This window comes from Cibotium barometz, chromosome 11, assembly GCF_041138505.1.
Source record: "Cibotium barometz isolate CiBa-2024 chromosome 11, ASM4113850v1, whole genome shotgun sequence".
NCBI classification, from domain to species: domain Eukaryota; kingdom Viridiplantae; phylum Streptophyta; class Polypodiopsida; order Cyatheales; family Cibotiaceae; genus Cibotium; species Cibotium barometz.
In genome coordinates, this window is record NC_141056.1 from 50,116,859 (window position 1) to 50,136,512 (window position 19,654).

Consider the following 19,654-nt stretch of genomic DNA (forward strand, 5'->3'; position numbering starts at 1 on the left):
AGAGGGCTGCCGTCCCAAGTGGTGCAAACTCTGGTGACACGGGTGCTACGTACCTGAGGTGGTAAAGAGCAGAGAGGGCTGCCGTCCCGAGTGGTGCAAGCTCCGGTGACACGGGTGCTGCATACCTGATATGGTAAGGAGCAGAGAGGGCTGCCGTCCTGAGTGGTGCAAGCTCTGGTGACACGGGTGCTGCGTACCTAATGTGATGTCGATGGTGAAGCTAAGCAGAGAGTGGGCTGCCGTCCCGATGGTATGATGTAGCAGAGAGTGGGCTGCTGTCCCAATGGTGAGAGCCGAGGCAAAAACGCTGAAATGCTCTATGTATAGCAGAGAGGGCTGCTGTCCCATGGGCTGTGGTAAAACGCAGATGATATGCTGATGTAAGCACTGATGTGAGCCCTGATGTAAACCTGATGTAAGGCTGAAGATAAACATTGATGTCAGCCCAAATGTACGCGCTGATGACAGGCTGATGTAAACGCTGATGTGAGTCCTGATGTCTACTGATGTAAAACGCAAATGAAGTGCTAATGTAGGCGCTGATGTATGCTGATGTGAAACGCTGATGATAGTAGAGAGGGCTGCTGTTCCATGGTGGCCTGTGGCAAAGAGTGGGCTGCTGTCCCGGGTAATGGCCAGATGACAAACGCTGAGGTGGTGTCCTGTCAGGCGGAGATGGTGGTGTAGAGCCCGGCAGAAGCAGCAGTAGTAGCACAGAGTGGTACCGGATATGAGCAATGAAGTGGTACACCGATGATGAATGATAGGCAAGGCTATATATACTCAGGGGGGGTGCTAGTCGGTCAGCCTAAAAGGTGTAGGCCAGCAGCCAAGACAAAAAAAACCCAAATAAAACATAAAAATACCTCGAAAATTCCCTTTTTAGGGCTAGGAAAAATATTATTCTCACAGGGAGCCCCTTTTGCGGCCTAGATCAGCAGTAGCCATCAGAGGACCAATATAGAGAGCTCTCACCAAACCAAAGTGACGAGGGCAGATTCACCCACTAAAAGAATGGGTACTATGCAATGATACCCACAAAGAACTACTGCAAAAACTGAAACACTGTGTGTGGACAACAAGCATAAAAAGAGAAAAGAAGATCACTGCTGAATATCACCAGAAAAGGTTGTACATGACGTGGAGCAGCACGAGGGAAGTCTCGTAGGTGCTGCCTATCACTGCAGAAGCTGAAACAAGATCTAAGAATGAGGCTAAGCCTAGCAACCTTTATATAGGTGGGAGAGGAGCTAGTCGGCCAGTAGAAAATCAGAGGATTGGCCGACAATGCATAAAAATGCTGAAATGATGCCTAAAAAAAGGCAAAAAAAAAAATGTAGTGCCTAGATGCATATGCAAGGCTCCATATGGAGCCAAATACAAGCATGAATGTGCATGGGAAAGTCCATTGGGGATGAAATAATTTCCAACACCTCCTCTTCAGCGCCAGATGGGTGGACCAACTTCCGCACGCTACAAAAAATCCTCCAAAGAGTCTGAAGTAACACCCTCCTCATAAAAGGCACAAAGCTCGCAAAGATGTGGTACATCTGAATACCGAGAAGAAGCCACGAGAAGATCGAGAAGATATCGAAGACAAAACACCGGATCAATCTGGAGAGAGAAGCCCTCAAGAGATGGAACCATAGATGGCTCCGAAAAATGAGGTACTTCCTCTGCATCTGCAACAAGTATCGGGACCAAAGTAGAATCTTCCTTTGAAGAAGAAGGAAATGAAACAACTACTGGAACAAAAGGATGATCAGTGATAGCTGAATTTGCCAAGGTCGAAGTAGGAACAGGCTCCAAGATAGTGGAAGATGCCTCCTGAATATGTGAGGATATCTCATCCACCTGCTCTATAGAAGAACCACTATCCTCCTTTGAAAGAGAAGAGAGAAAATCTGCAATAATAGCAACAGCATGTAACAGCACAAGATCTCCAAAAGCCATCACCTCCAAGAGCCCCAACCTCCTTTAGAAAGACTAGAAAAGATGGTGGGTGGGAGGAAACCAGAAAGAGAAGAGAATAGAATGACTCTCCAATGGTAAAGGCTGTAAAGCAACTCTGTAGGGACTGGAGTCCTCAATCTGGAATCTAGACACTCAATCCTCAACATCCTCAATGCCCTCATCACAATAGCCTCTTGAATAAAAAAACGCCCAAATTATACTAATAACAGGTGGTAGGGAAAGAAACATTTTTGAAAAGTTTCATTTCATAAAAAATGAATGAAACGCGTTTCTTTGCAACTATGCCCATGATGATGTATTTCATGGACATGATGTAACCTTTTGGTCTCATAGATCATTTTGGCCTTTTGTAGACTAGAACAGAGGATCAGGACCATACTAGCACGGCATGGGAGACGTCCAGTCAGAGTACTCACCATGGAGGACATTGAGGATATCCGCCATCGACCGATGAGAGACATCTTTGGATAGTGATGTATATGATGCTTACCTTTGTTGCTCCAGTTTTCCTTCCCTGATACTATCCATTAGGAGCTCCTAGTACCTTACTTTTCCTCATAGTTGTTGTTTCATTTTTAGTTAGTTGTTTAGTTGTTTTAGCTTTCTTACACAGACATTGTATCAGATCCACCGATTGTTGTAACCTTTTTGGTCTCACAGGTCATTTTGGCTTCCCACTCTCCCTAGTTGCTGCTTCCGGATGTATTTATGTATCCATATTCATGTATTTATGTATCCATGTACTCATGTACCCCATTTTGACTAGTAGCATTAGCTTCCCACTCTCCCTAGTTGCTGCTTCCGGATGCCCCCTACTGATGTGTTGTGGGGCTAGATACTTACCTTCAGTTCTTTCACCGCCTCCCTCCTTCGCTTCGCCTGACCCTTCCGCCTCCCGTGTAGCCGCCGCACCCTTCCTGCTCGCTGCCCACCGTGTGACTACTCCACGATTGCTGTGCGCCCCCCAGCTGGTCGACTCTCCACCCTCCACCAACTCCCCCTCTCTGTTCTCCCGCTTCTCTCACTCCGCCCCCACATGCTATATGAGCAGGTTTTTGGGCGAGTCAGATGTCCAGGAGGTATGTCCGAGACTATTGCTAGCACCATTGGTGTGAAGCAAGGATGCCCACTGTCCCCCACGCTATTTGGGTTATACATTGATGAGGTGGCTGACTTCATTACACGGGGAGGCGGAGATGGAGTTGATTTAGCAGGTACCTCAGTACATATTATGCTCTATGCTGATGATATTGTATTAGTGTCTGAGTCCCCAGGTGGTCTACAGCAACATCTACATGCACTCGATGATTTCTGCACACACAGGGGTCTTACTGTGAACCTTGGGAAAACCAAGGTTATGGTCTTTCATACATCGAGACAGGGCAGGAGTCAGCGGACATTCACTCTCGCAGGATGCCAGGTGGAGGTGGTGACATCATACGTGTACCTAGGGGTTACCTTTTGTGCAACAGCCACACGCTTCACCATGGGTTCAGCAGCCAGAGCTAGATTGACACGGGGATATGCAACATTGGCTATGCTAGAGAGACAGTGCCACCAGGCGCATTTTCAGGAGCCCCGGACGAAGGGGTGGCTATTTGACACATTAGTCACACCGGCATTGATGTATGGAGCAGCAGTATGGGCGCCAGGCCTTGCTACCCATTGGTGGAGACAGATAGAGAGACCACAGGCCCTCATGATGGCACGGATGATACGCAGCAAACCGTCACTACCTCATGACATTATCCGAGCAGAGTTTGCTGCGCCTCCTATGATGGTAGAGGCCATATTTCAGACTATATGCCTGCTAGACAGATTCAGAGAGATGCCACAGGACAGATTATCATACAGAGCTTTTCAGGCATCTAGACAGTTGGCTGAGGAAGGAGACAGAGGATCATGGTATGCACAGGTCACACATTGGTTCTCACAGCATGGCCTAGACATGGATCATCTACCACCATTCCAGTATGACAGGGATGCACCACATATCCGTCTCTCTCATAGTGAGAGGAACAGAGTATTGAGACAGGATCTATGGCAGCTCTATACACGAGAGACATGGATATCGCCTACACAGCCTCTTCCACCGAAGATGCTATACTACAGAGATCACTTCATGAGTATCACTGATGATGGATTTATAGAGAGGCCTAGATACATGGAGGGCTTTTTACCACACGGCTCCCGAGTGGCTATTGGTCAGCTCAGAGTTTCATCACACCGATTGGAGATTGAGACTGGCAGAGCAGCACGGATCCCCCGAGAGGAGAGGGTATGCAGATTGTGCAGAGAGGAGGTGGAGAGTGAGGAGCATTATGTATGCAGATGCAGAGCATATACAGCCATCAGAGAGAGATATCCCATTTTATTCAGAGAGCCACATTCCCTACGCCAGATCTTTGAGGCAGCAGACCAGCGCATACTGGGGAGATACATTCTAGACATACAGCGCCACAGAGAGACATTATTACAGGCTCAGACAGCTCCAGAGGGGGGGCGACAGACACAGATTACTACATTTTTTCAGAGATCCATACCCCTCCCAGCCCCTACACGGCAGGGAATTACTCTCCAGAGAGCAAAGACACTTAGAGCCCGCAGGAGACAGAGGACACCTGGCTTTCGGACACCACGCCTATACCAGAGAGAGATGACAGAGATCAGAGCTCAGTTTCACAGAGAGGGTGCGGAGCGACTGGCTCGCTTCAGAGCACACCCAGGCATGTTCTTCAGGGAGCTGTGGACACCCCCTTCACTGATGTATACCATTTTATACCCCCAGTATGGTACAGGATGGAGCTAGCTAGGTTGCATATCATGATTGTATACTCCATGCATATAGCTTTGCATTCTCCTAGTAGTAGAGCTCCATCCCCTGCACACCCAGATTCAGCTTTTTTATTCAGTACTTTTTCATTTTGTTGGGATGACAGAGGATACCCCATACAAGTACTCCGATTTGTCTCATAGGCCGAGTTCGGTCTTTTGGAAGACGTTAATAAAATCTTTCTTTCTTTCTTTCTCTCTCCCCTCTGCTCCCTTTCGCCTTCCTTTCGCCACTCTGCGCCCTTTCCCCACAGTTCGCGTTAGGCGTCATTTCGCCCCTCTGCCCGCCAGTTCGCTGCCCATTTCGCCTTCCTTTCGCCACTCTGCGCCCTTTCCCCACAGTTCGCGTTAGCCTTCCTTTCGCCCCTCTGCCCGCCACCCCTATGCCCTTTCCTCACCCACCCTTGCTCAGGCCCCCAAGGCAGAAACATAACTCTCTCTCTCTCTCTCCTCCCTGCCTGTGGGAAGGACTGCAGAGTGATTTGGAGGAATGGCCCCGAGTCTCCAAGAGAAACTCGAGGCCCTCGAGATGGCAATGAAGGCATTAATCAAGGAGAACAAGAAGACATCCGATTCCAACCTCAATGAGGTGGAAAACAAACTACACAAGCACATCATAGCTCTCGAAGCACGGGTCACGAACCTCGAACAAGAGAACACGGCACTCAAGGAGGAGGTGAGTGCATTGAAAATGGAAATGGTAGCCATCAAGAATGCTGAGAAGGAAGAAGGGGAGATCAATGACAACACTCTCACGGCCATCAAAGAAGAGATCTCCAAGGAGATCACAAAGGACATGGAAGGAAAGCTCGAAGCCAAGCAATCAGGATAGGTCGAGGTGGTGAAGAAGAACATCCGTAAAGAAGTGAGAGAGGAAACTCAAAGGGAAGAAAACCAAATCATTCACACCACCATTGAGGAGGAGAAGATGAGGCATGCCCGCCGCCTCAACATTCGAGTCACAGGTATAGCCGAGACACCCGACTCCACTCCCGAGAAATCTGGACAGCTTCTATGCATGAAGCTCGGCTACAAGGAAGAGCACCCTCTCCCCTTCACCAAAGCATGGAGAGCCGGGAAAGACTCAACACGCAAGCGAGCCCTCATCCTACAGTTTGCAGGAGAGACGGAGAGGGTCACCTTCATGAGGAAGAGGGTTATACTACGGGGTTTAGAGGGAGCTCCTATTTTCTTGGATGATGATCTCACGAGGATGCAGCTTGAGCATAGGAGAACTTGCATGCCACGAGTCTTACACGCGAGGAGAGAAGGCAAGAAGGCCTTCTATCGAGATGGTCGGGTCATCATTGATGGCCGGCCCATGGATTAGCGGTTTGGGGCCTATGGGACACAGACCAGGCCACTGACAGAGATACACATAGCAGTATGGAACTGTAATGGTTCACTATGGGTGCAGCCTGGACGACTGGAGCATGTTATGGTGGGGACAGACATCATACTTCTGACAGAGACACATCAGAGCCCAGAGAGAGGGCTACCTCGAGTAGAGGGATTCCAGTGGGAGTCAGCATACAGGAGGACCACACGCCAGGGTACCTCGAGAGGGTCGGGGGGAGTAGCAGTCCTATTCAGACGAGAGCTACAGGGGAGACTGAGAGTGGTAGCACAGGATCCAGAGGCCAGATACATGTGGATCAGCTTACAGCTCTCACAGGACAGGGTTATATACATAGCTCTATGTTACTTTTCTCCATCAGGATCCTCCTATGTCATTACAGAGGACATGCCACAGGAGGAGGAGATAGGAGCCTCGCCATACACTTGTCTGTCAGAGGAGATTATGCATTATTCTACACTAGGGGAAGTATTTCTTACGGGCGACTTCAATGCCCACACACAGAGCAGACAGTGTGAGGTGTATGACTATGATGACATGGAGATCCTCCACCCTGTGGATCCAGAGGAGATAGGGGCTAGTCGGGCATCAGAGGACACTGGACCAGACAGAGGACATTATGGGGACCACTTACTAGAGTTGGGAGCCAGGCATCGTCTCGTTATTTATAACGGGATGCTACAGTGGCCGGGATCAGGAGGACTGACATGCTTCCCACATGGGGGTCATACACGGACCGGAGGCACGGTGGTAGACTACATTATGGGGTCTTTGGAGGCATCACAGCTTGTCACCTCATTCTCCATTCCACCTCGTCCTATTGGGGCAGATCATACATACTTGGCATTTTCACTAGCCGGATCACCAGTATCACCAGCCCCCCACATACCGACGCCACACACTACCATCTACTTCACACATGACATGGCAGACATATACATTGGCAGAGTAGAGGATGGGCTCCTACTCATGGATCCCCTGGCATCTATGGATACCATTACAGCCCAGCTCGCATCACTCCTACACAGGGCTGCATTACAGAGCTTCCCACATCGTGTACACTCAGGAGAGCCTGCGAGACCTGGGACTATGCCCCAGAACAGATGGTATGATGACGAGTGCAGAGCCCTATACTCACGACTCCGCATACAGAGAGCCTTGGGAGCCATCACAGAGCAGGAGTCGAGGAGAGAGATGAGGAGACTTACTCGCCGCAAAAGGCGGGCCTTCGCAGAGATGCAGGAGCTAGAGATCTTTCATTTCTTCAGGAGTAGAGATAGCCCTGTCTCATGGCGGCACTTCAAAGAGCCCCGGACCCCGACACCTATTGCAGACCCACAGACATGGATGATGGCACACATATGCAGAGGGTCTATACCATGCCCCACAGCAGCCACCTATACCTCAGCCACAGGAGCCTCGACCTACCACAGCTAGCTTCTTTACCCACTCGATGGTACAGGAAGCTATCCGCCGCCTACAGCATGGACGGGCCGCCGACCATATGGGCCTGCAGGGTGAGCATCTCATATATGCAGTAGATTCTTTAGCTCCTTTTCTTGCACACCTGTTTAACAGGGCACTAGCAGAGGGTTTGCCTGCGGAGTGGACGATGCACACCATTGTGCCGATTCACAAAACAGGGGATATGCTCGATCCGAGCAACTACAGGACGGTTATGGTTGGCCACGTGCTGGCCAAACTCTATGGTGCAGTGCTGGAGCAGGAGCTTAGCTTATATGCTGAGCGAGCAGGTTTACGCTCATCAGGGCAGGCAGGCTTCAGGAGAGCTTTCTCTACCACTGACCATGTATTCACTTTGAGATGTATGATTGATCAGGCCAGAGTGAGGAAGAGAAAGCTCTATTGCTGCTTTGTGGATTTCCGCAAGGCATTTGACACAGTACCACGAGAGAGGCTCTTTCAGCGCCTGCACTCTCTTGGCATACCAGCAGATATGACATGGGGCATCTATGCATTATATGAGCAGGTTTTTGGGCGAGTCAGATGTCCAGGAGGCATGTCCGAGACTATTGCTAGCACCATTGGTGTGAAGCAAGGATGCCCACTTTCCCCCACGCTATTTGGGTTATACATTGATGAGGTGGCTGACTTCATTACACGGGGAGGCGGAGATGGAGTTGATTTAGCAGGTACCTCAGTACATATTATGCTCTATGCTGATGATATTGTATTAGTGTCTGAGTCCCCAGGTGGTCTACAACAGCATCTACATGCACTCCATGATTTCTGCACACAGAGGGGTCTTACTGTGAACCTTGGGAAAACCAAGGTTATGGTCTTTCATACATCGAGACAGGGCAGGAGTCAGCTGACATTCACTCTCGCAGGATGCCAGGTGGAGGTGGTGACATCATACGTGTACCTAGGGGTTACCTTCTCTGCAGCAGCCACACGCTTTACCATGGGTTCAGCAGCCAGAGCTAGATTGACACGGGGATATGCAGCATTGGCTATGCTAGAGAGACAGTGCCACCAGGCGCATTTTCAGGAGCCCCGGACGAAGGGGTGGCTATTTGACACATTAGTCACACCAGCATTGATGTATGGAGCAGCAGTATGGGCGCCAGGCCTTGCTACCCATTGGTGGACACAGATAGAGAGACCACAGGCCCTCATGATGGCACGCATGATACGCAGCAAACCGTCAGTACCTCATGACATTATCCGAGCAGAGTTTGCTGCGCCTCCTATGATGGTAGAGGCCATATTTCAGACTATATGCCTGCTAGACAGATTCAGAGAGATGCCACAGGACAGATTATCATACAGAGCTTTTCAGGCATCTAGACAGTTGGCTGAGGCAGGAGACAGAGGATCATGGTATGCACAGGTCACACATTGGTTCTCACAGCATGGCCTAGACATGGATCATCTACCACCATTCCAGTATGACAGGGATGCACCACATATCCGTCTCTCTCATAGTGAGAGGAACAGAGTATTGAGACAGGATCTATGGCAGCTCTATACACGAGAGACATGGATATCGCCTACACAGCCTCTTCCACCGAAGATGCTATACTACAGAGATCACTTCATGAGTATCATTGATGATGGATTTATAGAGAGGCCTAGATACATGGAGGGCTTTTTACCACACGGCTCCCGAGTGGCTATTGGTCAGCTCAGAGTTTCATCACACCGATTGGAGATTGAGACTGGCAGAGCAGCACGGATCCCCCGAGAGGAGAGGGTATGCAGATTGTGCAGAGAGGAGGTGGAGAGTGAGGAGCATTATGTATGCAGATGCAGAGCATATACAGCCATCAGAGAGAGATATCCCATTTTATTCAGAGAGCCACATTCCCTACGCCAGATCTTTGAGGCAGCAGACCAGCGCATACTGGGGAGATACATTCTAGACATACAGCGCCACAGAGAGACATTATTACAGGCTCAGACAGCTCCAGAGGGGGGGCGACAGACACAGATTACTACATTTTTTCAGAGATCCATACCCCTCCCAGCCCCTACACGGCAGGGAATTACTCTCCAGAGAGCAAAGACACTTAGAGCCCGCAGGAGACAGAGGACACCTGGCTTTCGGACACCACGCCTATACCAGAGAGAGATGACAGAGATCAGAGCTCAGTTTCACAGAGAGGGTGCGGAGCGACTGGCTCGCTTCAGAGCACACCCAGGCATGTTCTTCAGGGAGCTGTGGACACCCCCTTCACTGATGTATACCATTTTATACCCCCAGTATGGTACAGGATGGAGCTAGCTAGGTTGCATATCATGATTGTATACTCCATGCATATAGCTTTGCATTCTCCTAGTAATAGAGCTCCATCCCCTGCACACCCAGATTCAGCTTTTTTATTCAGTACTTTTTCATTTTGTTGGGATGACAGAGGATACCCCATACATGTACTCCGATTTGTCTCATAGGCCGAGTTCGGCCTTTTGGAAGACGTTAATAAAATCTTTCTTTCTTTCTTTCTTTCTTTCTCTTCACCATTTCCATGGATTGAGCTTCCTCTCTCTCCTTGAGCCTCATCTCTCCTACACTCACATCATGGAAATCTTCCACCCTCCATAGCTTGAGCTCCAGATCCTGTGGATACCAACAAGGAGATCATCAGATTCATTACACGTCATCACTACTCCTTAGCATCGTATCAAAAGTTTGCCAAGAGGGAGCTTTTCGAATGCTTTGCTTATAACTTCCTTATGCATCGCAGTCTCAGCGGCATGAGACCTCCATTGAAGAAAATGGAAACAATCCCTGAGTGGGAATCTTCGTGTACTTCAAAGGTAGCATTAGGTCAGTTGTGCTTCACCACTATCATACATGATGAGTATCGGCCTTAAGTGAGGCATCTACTTTTTGTTTGCTTGCCTATTGTTAATCTGTTGCACTTGGTGGATGGAGATGTACCTTACATGGGCAAGATTCACGAGACAATGGATCCGATGATTGAGAACATCCATACAATGACTACAAGAACTAGAGATGTAGATGGAACCAGTACTATTCTCCACTCCAAAGTATAACAAATATTTTAGACCTGAGTTTCAACCACAAAGGAAGGCAACAACAAGCAGATGACAAGGTAGTTCAAGGTTGGAGCTCCACACTTCAGAAATTGATCACCTCTCCTAAACAACGTCGAGTAGTGAAGGACCAATTTGCAAGCTCTGGAGGCAAGGAAGGCATGTCTAGATGGAGCGATGCTCCAACATGACGGGTAACCTTAAGGCTTTTTAAATTTTCTCACACAATGCTGTGATACACATTGCAAATCTCTTGCTATGAACAATGAACATCAAATATAGCATTTTGTGGTTTTCCAAATTTCAGGTTCAGTGTGGTGATTCTCCCAAGCTCCATAACTTGGCCATTCAAATATTAAGCCACGTTTGCTCTTCCTCAGCATTGGAGTGATTTTGGAGCACCAAAGCCACATCCACACGAAGAAGAGGAACCGGCTTGGAGCCCAGAAAACCGATGATCTCATCTTTGTGGATGCAAACTTGTGTTTGCTAACAAAGATGAAACAAGAGTATGCACGAGATTTTACATTGGCTTTATGAAGATGCCGGTTCTGTTCAAGAGGCAATGGCTGAGGCAGACAATGATGAGAGCGAGCCTAATAAGGCTCAAGATGATGTTCCAAGTGATCATGATGAGTCTGAAAACTTTGTGGAAGAGGAAATGTCCAGTCTTGACCGGAAAGATGTAGAATCTACTTCCTAGATTTTAGAGCATAGACTCTGCGCTCTAGTCTCTTTTTGTTTCTCTGGAATGTTAAATTTGAGTTTGGTTTGATGACATGTCTGTGTTCATAACTTCATCGTTAAGTGATCCCCCCCCACCCCTCAGGCCTGCCCTGCCGACGTGGTGTTTCTGTTTCTGTTTCGCCTCCCTCAAAAAATTTCCATTCCCAGTTTCCCACGACTATTGAATAAAAGCGTGGAGAGTACGGATACAGTTTTTATTGCATTGTGAACAGTTGTTCAACAGCCTGGTAAGTCTTTTAGACGGATGTCACAGTTTCATCTAGTTGGTCAAGCTTCAAAACTTGGGGCCATACAACTTATGAGGATGCAGGCTGGTGCTTTGAATAAGCACCAATTCATCCACTCCACAATATAGGAGTTGGAAACATAAGCTGATTCGTTCCACAAAGACTCAGTTCATAATCTCTTGTGAGGTTCTAAACAAAAAGTAGGGAGCCACAATCTCTTGTGAGCTTCTAAACAAAAAGTAGAAATTAATACACCTTGGCATATTGAAGCACCAGGTGCCAAAGAACATTGAAAACACCACACTCCCCCTCAGAGAGGATATCTTGAACCTTTCAACGGCACTGAAAGAGAATTCAAGCTACCCACAAGGCTGAAAAGAATTTCTCCTGATTTCCCCTCATATAGAATAAAAATACTTTCCATCAACATGGTTGTAATATTAAGTTGTGTGTTCAAAGCTTTAAGGAGCAGTATGCTTATGCTTAATGTGAATGGGCACAACTACGAAGAATGCTGTCTGAAAACAGGTCCTTTTGAAAAAAGCTTGCAATACACATGATCTTCCACTCACCCCCTCCAACAAAATCCATGAAATCAATGCTTAAAGGAAAGGCACGTGCCTGTTGAATGTGTGGAGCTAATTTTTCCAAAGCTTGACAATATGGTAAAATTGCCTGCCAAAAAAATCACAAGATTAAAAGAACAATGGAAAAATTCACACTGGAGGAAGCTAGTTCAAACTAGTCCAAATCATGCAGTTAAAAAAGTGTCGTACCCGGGCTGGGTGTCCTAGAAAAGAAACATTCCAAACACTAAAGAGGCCCAATAGTACCTGCAAAAGTAAAGCTCAGGTTACTCTTTACATACTAGATAAAAGAAAAAGCAACAATGTAAAACTTTGATTCTATAAAGAAAAGGAACGATAAAGAGGGAAGTAAAGGGGATCCTACTTTTAAACTTCTTCTAGAAGTGTTTAAACCTGACCTTTTCTTGGCCATTAAAGAGATGCAAGAAAGAGCATACATGACAGCATACTAATCCTGTAAGTTGTCAATGCCCAAGTATCCACACAACTCCCTGAAGCAAGGGAGTAATGGTCCACAGCGAATCCCAGTAATGACTCCAAGGAACAAGCATTCTCTCTTTTTGTCTAGTGAAGGCCGGGAGATTGTCACAATGTGCCCAATCTTTACAAGAACCTAATGTCATTCATAGTTGTCGAAATGCCCCAACAGAATGGAAACAGCAACCTCCAAAGCCTTTTGAAAACAGCCAAAAATGAAAACAAAACCAATCCCAATGCTAAGTCATTATGCCATTTCAGAGGGCTCATTTGTGGAGCACAAGGAGTTGAGCAGGATCAAGGTGATGAATGTGCAAGGTTACAGTATGAAGAAGAGTTGGCTGAAAACATACTACAATGCAAAGCCAGAGCTGCATTTATGACGGCACTCACAATCTTTTCATTGACAACTAGGTAGGACATTAATAACATAAGGCCAAGCGTAAAGTGATAAGACATTCTACCCAATGTGGCCTTTCCTGACTTGCCAACCAATGCTTTCCAACATTGTTGTCAACGGTGCTAGAAAGAGTCGATTGAAAAGTTGGGATGCAAATGTCTGAACAGGGTTGGCCAATGGCTTGGACCTTAGCAATGTTTTAACAAGACCATATGGCATCTAACATAAGAAAATATCCAACATCTATGCAGCTTAAGTAATGGGCAAGCAACATCCCCACCAAAGGCGAAGTTCAGCTTTCTACTTCCTATGACAGGTTTTAAGAAAGTTTAGAAGATGGCTTTCCATGGGTCAGAAATAAAATATACACTACACTAAAGAAACAAGGGGATGGATGAGCTGAGCTTCTGTGAGTTTGATCACTATAGCAAGGAGTGTCGGATCAAATGACTATCAATCGTCATCCTTAGCAAAAGCAACAGTGCACAAGTACATTCAGAGTTTTGAGAGTAAATTCTATGGGCAAGTACCAGATGTCTAGATAGTAATGTTCGACCCCATGGGAGTTGTAAATAGAGAACCTGAAGATAGCACGTAGTGCGACCTGCTCTTCCCCCTCCCCCCTCCCCCCCGCCCCCCCCCTATGGTTCTACCTGTGCCTCGCCCCCCCCCCCCCCCCCCCCCCCCCCCCCCCCCACCTGCTGCTCTTGCCCCCCCTTCCTTCTTCGAAGCTGTCCCTCCCCCTCTCAGCGCCGACCCTATTCTTTTCCGCCCCCCTTCGTAGCCTCCGTTTACGCTTGCTTGCCCTTCCCTCCCCCTCTCCGTGTGCGCGAACCCTCCCCACCGCCCCCTCTCCCTTAGCTTTTTCTTTTTCCGCCCCTTTCCCTTCGCCGCCTTCTTTTTCTTTTTTCTTTTCTGTTCTTTTTTTTTCTTTCTTCTCTTTTTTTATTTTCTTTTTTCTTTCTTCCTTTTTTCTTTTCTTTTTCTTCTTTTTTCTTTCTTTCTTTCTTTTTCTTTTTCTTTTCTCTTCTTCCTCCTTTTTTTTCTTTCTTTCTGTTTCTTTTTCTTTTCTCTTCTTCTTCCTTTTTCCTTTTTCTTTTTCTTTTCTCTTTTTCCTTTTTTTTTCTTCCTTTTTTCTTTTCCTTTTCTTCTTCTTTTTTCTTTCTTCTTCTTCTTCTTCTTCTTCTTCTTCTTCTTCTTTCTTTTTTCTTTTCCTTTCTACGCTCTCCGCCCCTCCCTTTCCTCTCTTCTCCGCCATCTCTAGCCCGTCCTTGTTCCTCCGGCAACGCCCTCAGGTTGTGGGTATTTCTTCATTGTCTAGGCAAGTTTCTGTTGGTGTTGGACTCACACACTCACACACAGAAGCCTGCACATTAGGGTTAGGTGCAAGAAGAAGAAGCTCACACAGAAATGAGAGAGAAATGAAATGAAATGAAATGTTATATTAACGTCTTCAAAAGGTCATAATGACCTATGAGACCAAAAGTTACATCATGGTGGATCTTGAAGACTAAACAGGGTTAGGGTTAGGGTTTACAGAAAGAAAACAGGCATGGAAAACAAGCAGGGAGTGAACACGACTGCTGTAGATATCTCAATGATAGAAAAATGTGAAGTACAAGCCACATGATAGTGACCCCTAAAGGATAAGTGTTCACATGACCGGCCATAAATGTGCCGGGTGGACCAAAACACTTATAAACTGCATATAAGTGAAAATGAACTAAACTGGGGGAAAAAACCTCCACTAACTGAAGTAAAAAGTGCCCCAGTAACCTACTGATGATCACTAGCACTCCTCTGGGTGCATACACAGCATAAAACCCAACAAACCCCCCTGGAGTGATATGTGATCATTGTACATCATCCACCAAAAGGGAACAAATTCAAAGCATTGCGGAATGCTTCAAATTTCGGACGTGGTAATGCCTTGGTGAAGATGTCTGCCACATTCTGATCTGTAGGACAGTAGATCAGACTGATATCTCCTGCCTGGAGTCTCTCCCGAACAAAATGATAGTGAATCTCAATGTGTTTCGTGCGAGCATGAAACACAGGATTCCTGGCCACAGCAATGGCACTCTGACTATCAGTATAGATAGGTGTAGGCTCCTCCACTCAAATATCCATATCAGTCATAGGACGACGCAGCCAAACACACTCAACAGTAGTAGTGTAGGCTGCTCTGTACTCTGCCTCACAAGATGAAGTGGCCACCGTGGTCTGTTTCTTGCTTAGCCAAGAAATGCATGAAGCGCCAAGGAAGAAACAATTCCCACTAGTGGAATGTCTGGTATCAAAATCACCAGCTGAAACCGATCCCGTCAAGTGGGAAAGACTCAGTTGGACACCTACACGTTTAATAGCACAACTTTAAAACCACAGATATGAAATGGACAACTTAAAACAACTTGAAATTTAAATGAACAGAAATGGAAAGATGGACACCAGCACTGGGGCCGGAACGGGCCGACCCCCCCCTCAATATATGATATATTTATTGGGAGTATTTAAAGAATACAATGCTCCATGGGTTCTGAGAACCAGATAATGTCCATGTACATATGAAAACAGTACTAAACAAATAGCTCGAATTTCGATGTAGAAGCTCGAAGCAGATTGACCACTAGTGTGGTCCAATCGCTACGGTCCTGTGCTTTCACTGGACTCCGCGGAGAGCACCACACTGGTGTTCCGAGACCACGCACAGACAGGCGCTCTCGTACTAACGCCTGGCTCTCCCGATCTCAGCACCTTTGGACCGAGGTTCGCCCATATAGCTTGGACAACCCGGCACCGAACGGGTGTAGGCCGAGCGGGACGAATCTTTTACCAGATTTAAACATTAAATGCTTTACTCAAATCTGAAAATCACTTACTTGTAGTTGGTTGATAAAAGACCAAGACTTGTGGAATGATGAAGTCTTCCAGATGATGAAGAAACAGTTGCCTCGTGGTGAACCACCAAGACAAGAGTCACCGCAAGAGATCACAGCCACCTGCTGTGAAAGAAGGAGAGGCTTGTGTAGTTGCCAACCGAAGATAGCCTCCCACTGTAAGCTCAGCCGCCTGAGAGAGAAAAGAAAGGGCAGTTTGCTGGTGAAAACACGCAGCCTGCAAGACCAGAGGATTCGCCTGTAGAGGGCAGCGTATGCTGTATGGAGATGGCCGCCTGCAGCAATGCTTATGTGTGAAGCGCACCACAAATCAATGCTAGCCGCCTGTAGAAGTGGAGGCGCAGCCAACAGCAGAGGAAAAACAGAGATGCGCCTGAAGTGGGGGCAGCCGCCTGGGAGAGGAGCAGTAGGCGCAGCAGTACAGGGAAAAGTTGGCAGCCGCCTGCTGTAGATTCAGTCGCCAGCAGAGATGGGGAAAAGCATGCGCCTGGTTGCTGTAGGAGCAGAGGCGTAGGTGACGACTTCTTGGTCTTCACGTGGAAGGAGAACCGGGTGATGAACCAACGCCAGGAAGAAGCGTTCGGATTTTTACGCTTGAAGGGGTAAACTTTTTTAATAAAATTAATGTGGAGTTTAACTCCACGCTTGCATGAGGGTGGGGGAGTTTGGGTAGGTGCCTTTGCCCACCCCCACACTCACTTAAATGGGGCTCCCCACCTTGGCCCCAAAGTGGGTGCCCAAAGTGGTGCCCACATTTAAATGAATGTGAACACTTCACCTTATAAATCAAAGGGTTAGAGATAAAATATTAAAACAACATATACCATATACTTACCACCTGTTCACATGCACTGAAACTCGTCAGAATACAGAGCACACTTCACGACTCACTGGCAGGCGTCCCCGCTCAGTAAGTAACACGTCAGGCAGGCAAACACACGAATACATGTCATGCGAAAACAGTTTCAAACATGCAAAATATGTGTGCATGTGCAAAAAGTAACATGGACATATCTCCCGTTCATGGAACATGTACAAAATATCTGTCGGCACAAAACTGGCTCGACATAAAACATAAAAATCCTGGTCTTCCTATGGAGTGACAATCCCATAGGTAAGACGCAGTTCCAGGCACGAGTTTCCCTAGGTGTGACAGTCCCATAGGTAAAACACGGCACGAATACTGGCTCTTCCATGGCGTGACAGTCCCATGGATCGAACACAGTCCAGGTCATACACGGGTGGCACTGATCTGGCTCCCGTCCATACGACACCATCCTGCTAACACACGGGTGGCACCAGTCTGGCTCCCGTCCATGTCAGCAAAATACTGGCCTCTTCACATGAGACACCGGCCTGGCCTCAGGTGAACGAGACGCAAAAATGTGGGAATGGACCAAATGGTCGGCCAATTGGTGACACCAGCCCAATCTGAATCACTGTAAGCATGTAACTGCATGTCACCCCCCTCAGGATAAAGCAACCCAAGAGACAAGGTACCCTGCAAATAACGGAATACACGCTTCACAGCTTGCCAATGTGACAACCGTGGGCTGTGCATGAATCTGCTCAACTGAGAGACTGCATACTGAATATCTGGCCTTGTATTACACAAGTATATGAGGCACCCAACAGCCTGAGCATATGTAGTGGCATCAAAGGAAACACTGTCATCTTGTAGTGACAGTTTCATCCCAGGCTCCATAGGAGTACTAATAGGCTTGCAATCCTGAAATTTAAACTTCTCCAGAAGTTTAGTAACATAACGTGATTGCAACAACCCAATGCCTCTGTTATCCTGCACAAACTGTATGCCCAAATAGTAATGTACAAGGCCCAAGTCAGACATGTCAAATGTCTGTTGCAGTATTTCTTTAAATGCTGCAATTTTGTCATCATTTGATCCCATGTGCAAGAGATCATCCACATAAAGACTGATGACCAGCAGATCTGTCTCTTCTTTCTTCACATACAAAGTGGTCTCTGATGGACTGTTCACAAATCCCTGAGTGAGTAGAAAAGCATCTATTTTTGCATACCAAGCTCGTGGAGCTTGTTTCAAACCATACAAGGCCTTTTTCAGCCTGCATACTTTCCCCTCATGACCATGTTCTGCAAATCCCATGGGCTGAAACACATAAACTTCCTCCTCGAGGTCCCCATGTAGGAATGCAGTCTTTATGTCCAACTGATAAACAACCCAACCACGATGTGCAGCCAATGCAATGACACACCTAAGTGTCGACATACGGGATGTAGGAGCAAATGTCTCCTCATAATCAATGCCCTTCTTCTGTGCATAGCCCTTTGCAACTAGACAGGCTTTGTACCTGTCAATGGATCCATCTGCATGTCTTTTCAACTTGTAGACCCATTTAGTACCAATGGCTTTCTTGCCTTTGGGCAGATCAACCAAATCCCATGTTTGATTCTTTTTAATAGAATCAATCTCATCCTGCATGGCTTTGTTCCAATGCACATTATCTCGTGCATCCACGAATGAATCAGGCTCATCATCATCCTGTAAACTGGCTGCCATAACCAGATTCAAATCCATGATGTGTGCATGCTCATTGGTCCTTGTCTCCCTACGAGTACGACAAGCAAGAGGACCCTCTAAATGGCTGTCCTGTAGTGTCCTCAAATACCATCTAGGTATATGTCTGACCTGTGGTGCCTGCTGTCCCATATTTGGTTCAGCTTCTGGCTCATTTGGTTGCTGAATTTCTGCACCACCTACATCATTTGCTGGCTGTCCATTACCCTCATGAGTTGGATCACCAACTGTGGAATGAAACTCCATGGGTAGAAGACCTTCAAATACATCATTTTCAGCCTGATTTGCCTCATAACCAGCCATGGATAATTCTGATTTTTCATCAAAAATCACATCCCGGCTGATAAATATCTTCCTGGATAGTGGGTCATATAACCTGTAGCCCTTGCTCTCACGGCTATACCCAACAAAATGCATTTTGTGGCTTTATCATCAAGCTTCCTCCTCAACTCTTTGGGTATGTGTGCATATGCAAGGCACCCAAAGATACGAAAATGCGATACAGAAGGCTTGCGGCCATGCCAAGCCTCAAAAGGAGTAATAGAAACCAATGCCTTTGTGGGACATCGATTCAAAATATGACAAGCACACATTACTGCTTCCACCCAAAAGATATGTGGTAGTCTTTTTTCCTTTAGCATACATCTGGCCATCTCCATGAGTGACCGATTTTTCCTTTCTGCAACCCCATTCTGCTGTGGAGTGTAAGGAGTAGTATACTGATGTTTTATACCTCTACTCCCAAGAAAAGAATTCAGCACATGTGACATATATTCCCCCCCTCGGTCAGAACGGAGAATCTTCACCTTGCATCCAGACTCTGTCTCAGCAAGTGCTACAAAGGCCAAAAATGCATCATATACCTGTGATTTCTGTGTCAAAGGATAGACCCAGCATATACGAGAGAAGTCATCAATAAATGTTGCAAAATAAAAGCAACCACCTAATGACTTTGTCTGCATGGGACCACAAAGATCACTGTGTATAAGTTGCAACTTTGCAGTTGCTCTTAGAGCCTGATCACGTGGGAAGGAAAACCTGTATTTTCCCAAAATACATCCTTCACAAATGTGATCTG

General features: G+C 46.9%; 1 protein-coding gene across 1 annotated transcript in view; it reads right to left on the reverse strand.

Annotated features, from left to right (window-relative positions):
- LOC147634290 (Sugar isomerase (SIS) family protein) overlaps positions 1 to 19,654 on the reverse strand; it is a 97,543-nt gene that overhangs the window by 27,177 nt on the left and 50,712 nt on the right. The window contains exons 14-15 of the mRNA XM_086805421.1: positions 12,435 to 12,491; positions 12,280 to 12,333 (exon numbers count right to left, since the gene is read on the reverse strand). Of these exons, the coding sequence (XP_086661547.1) occupies positions 12,280 to 12,333; positions 12,435 to 12,491 (111 nt within the window). The remainder of the gene's footprint in view (positions 1 to 12,279; positions 12,334 to 12,434; positions 12,492 to 19,654) is intronic.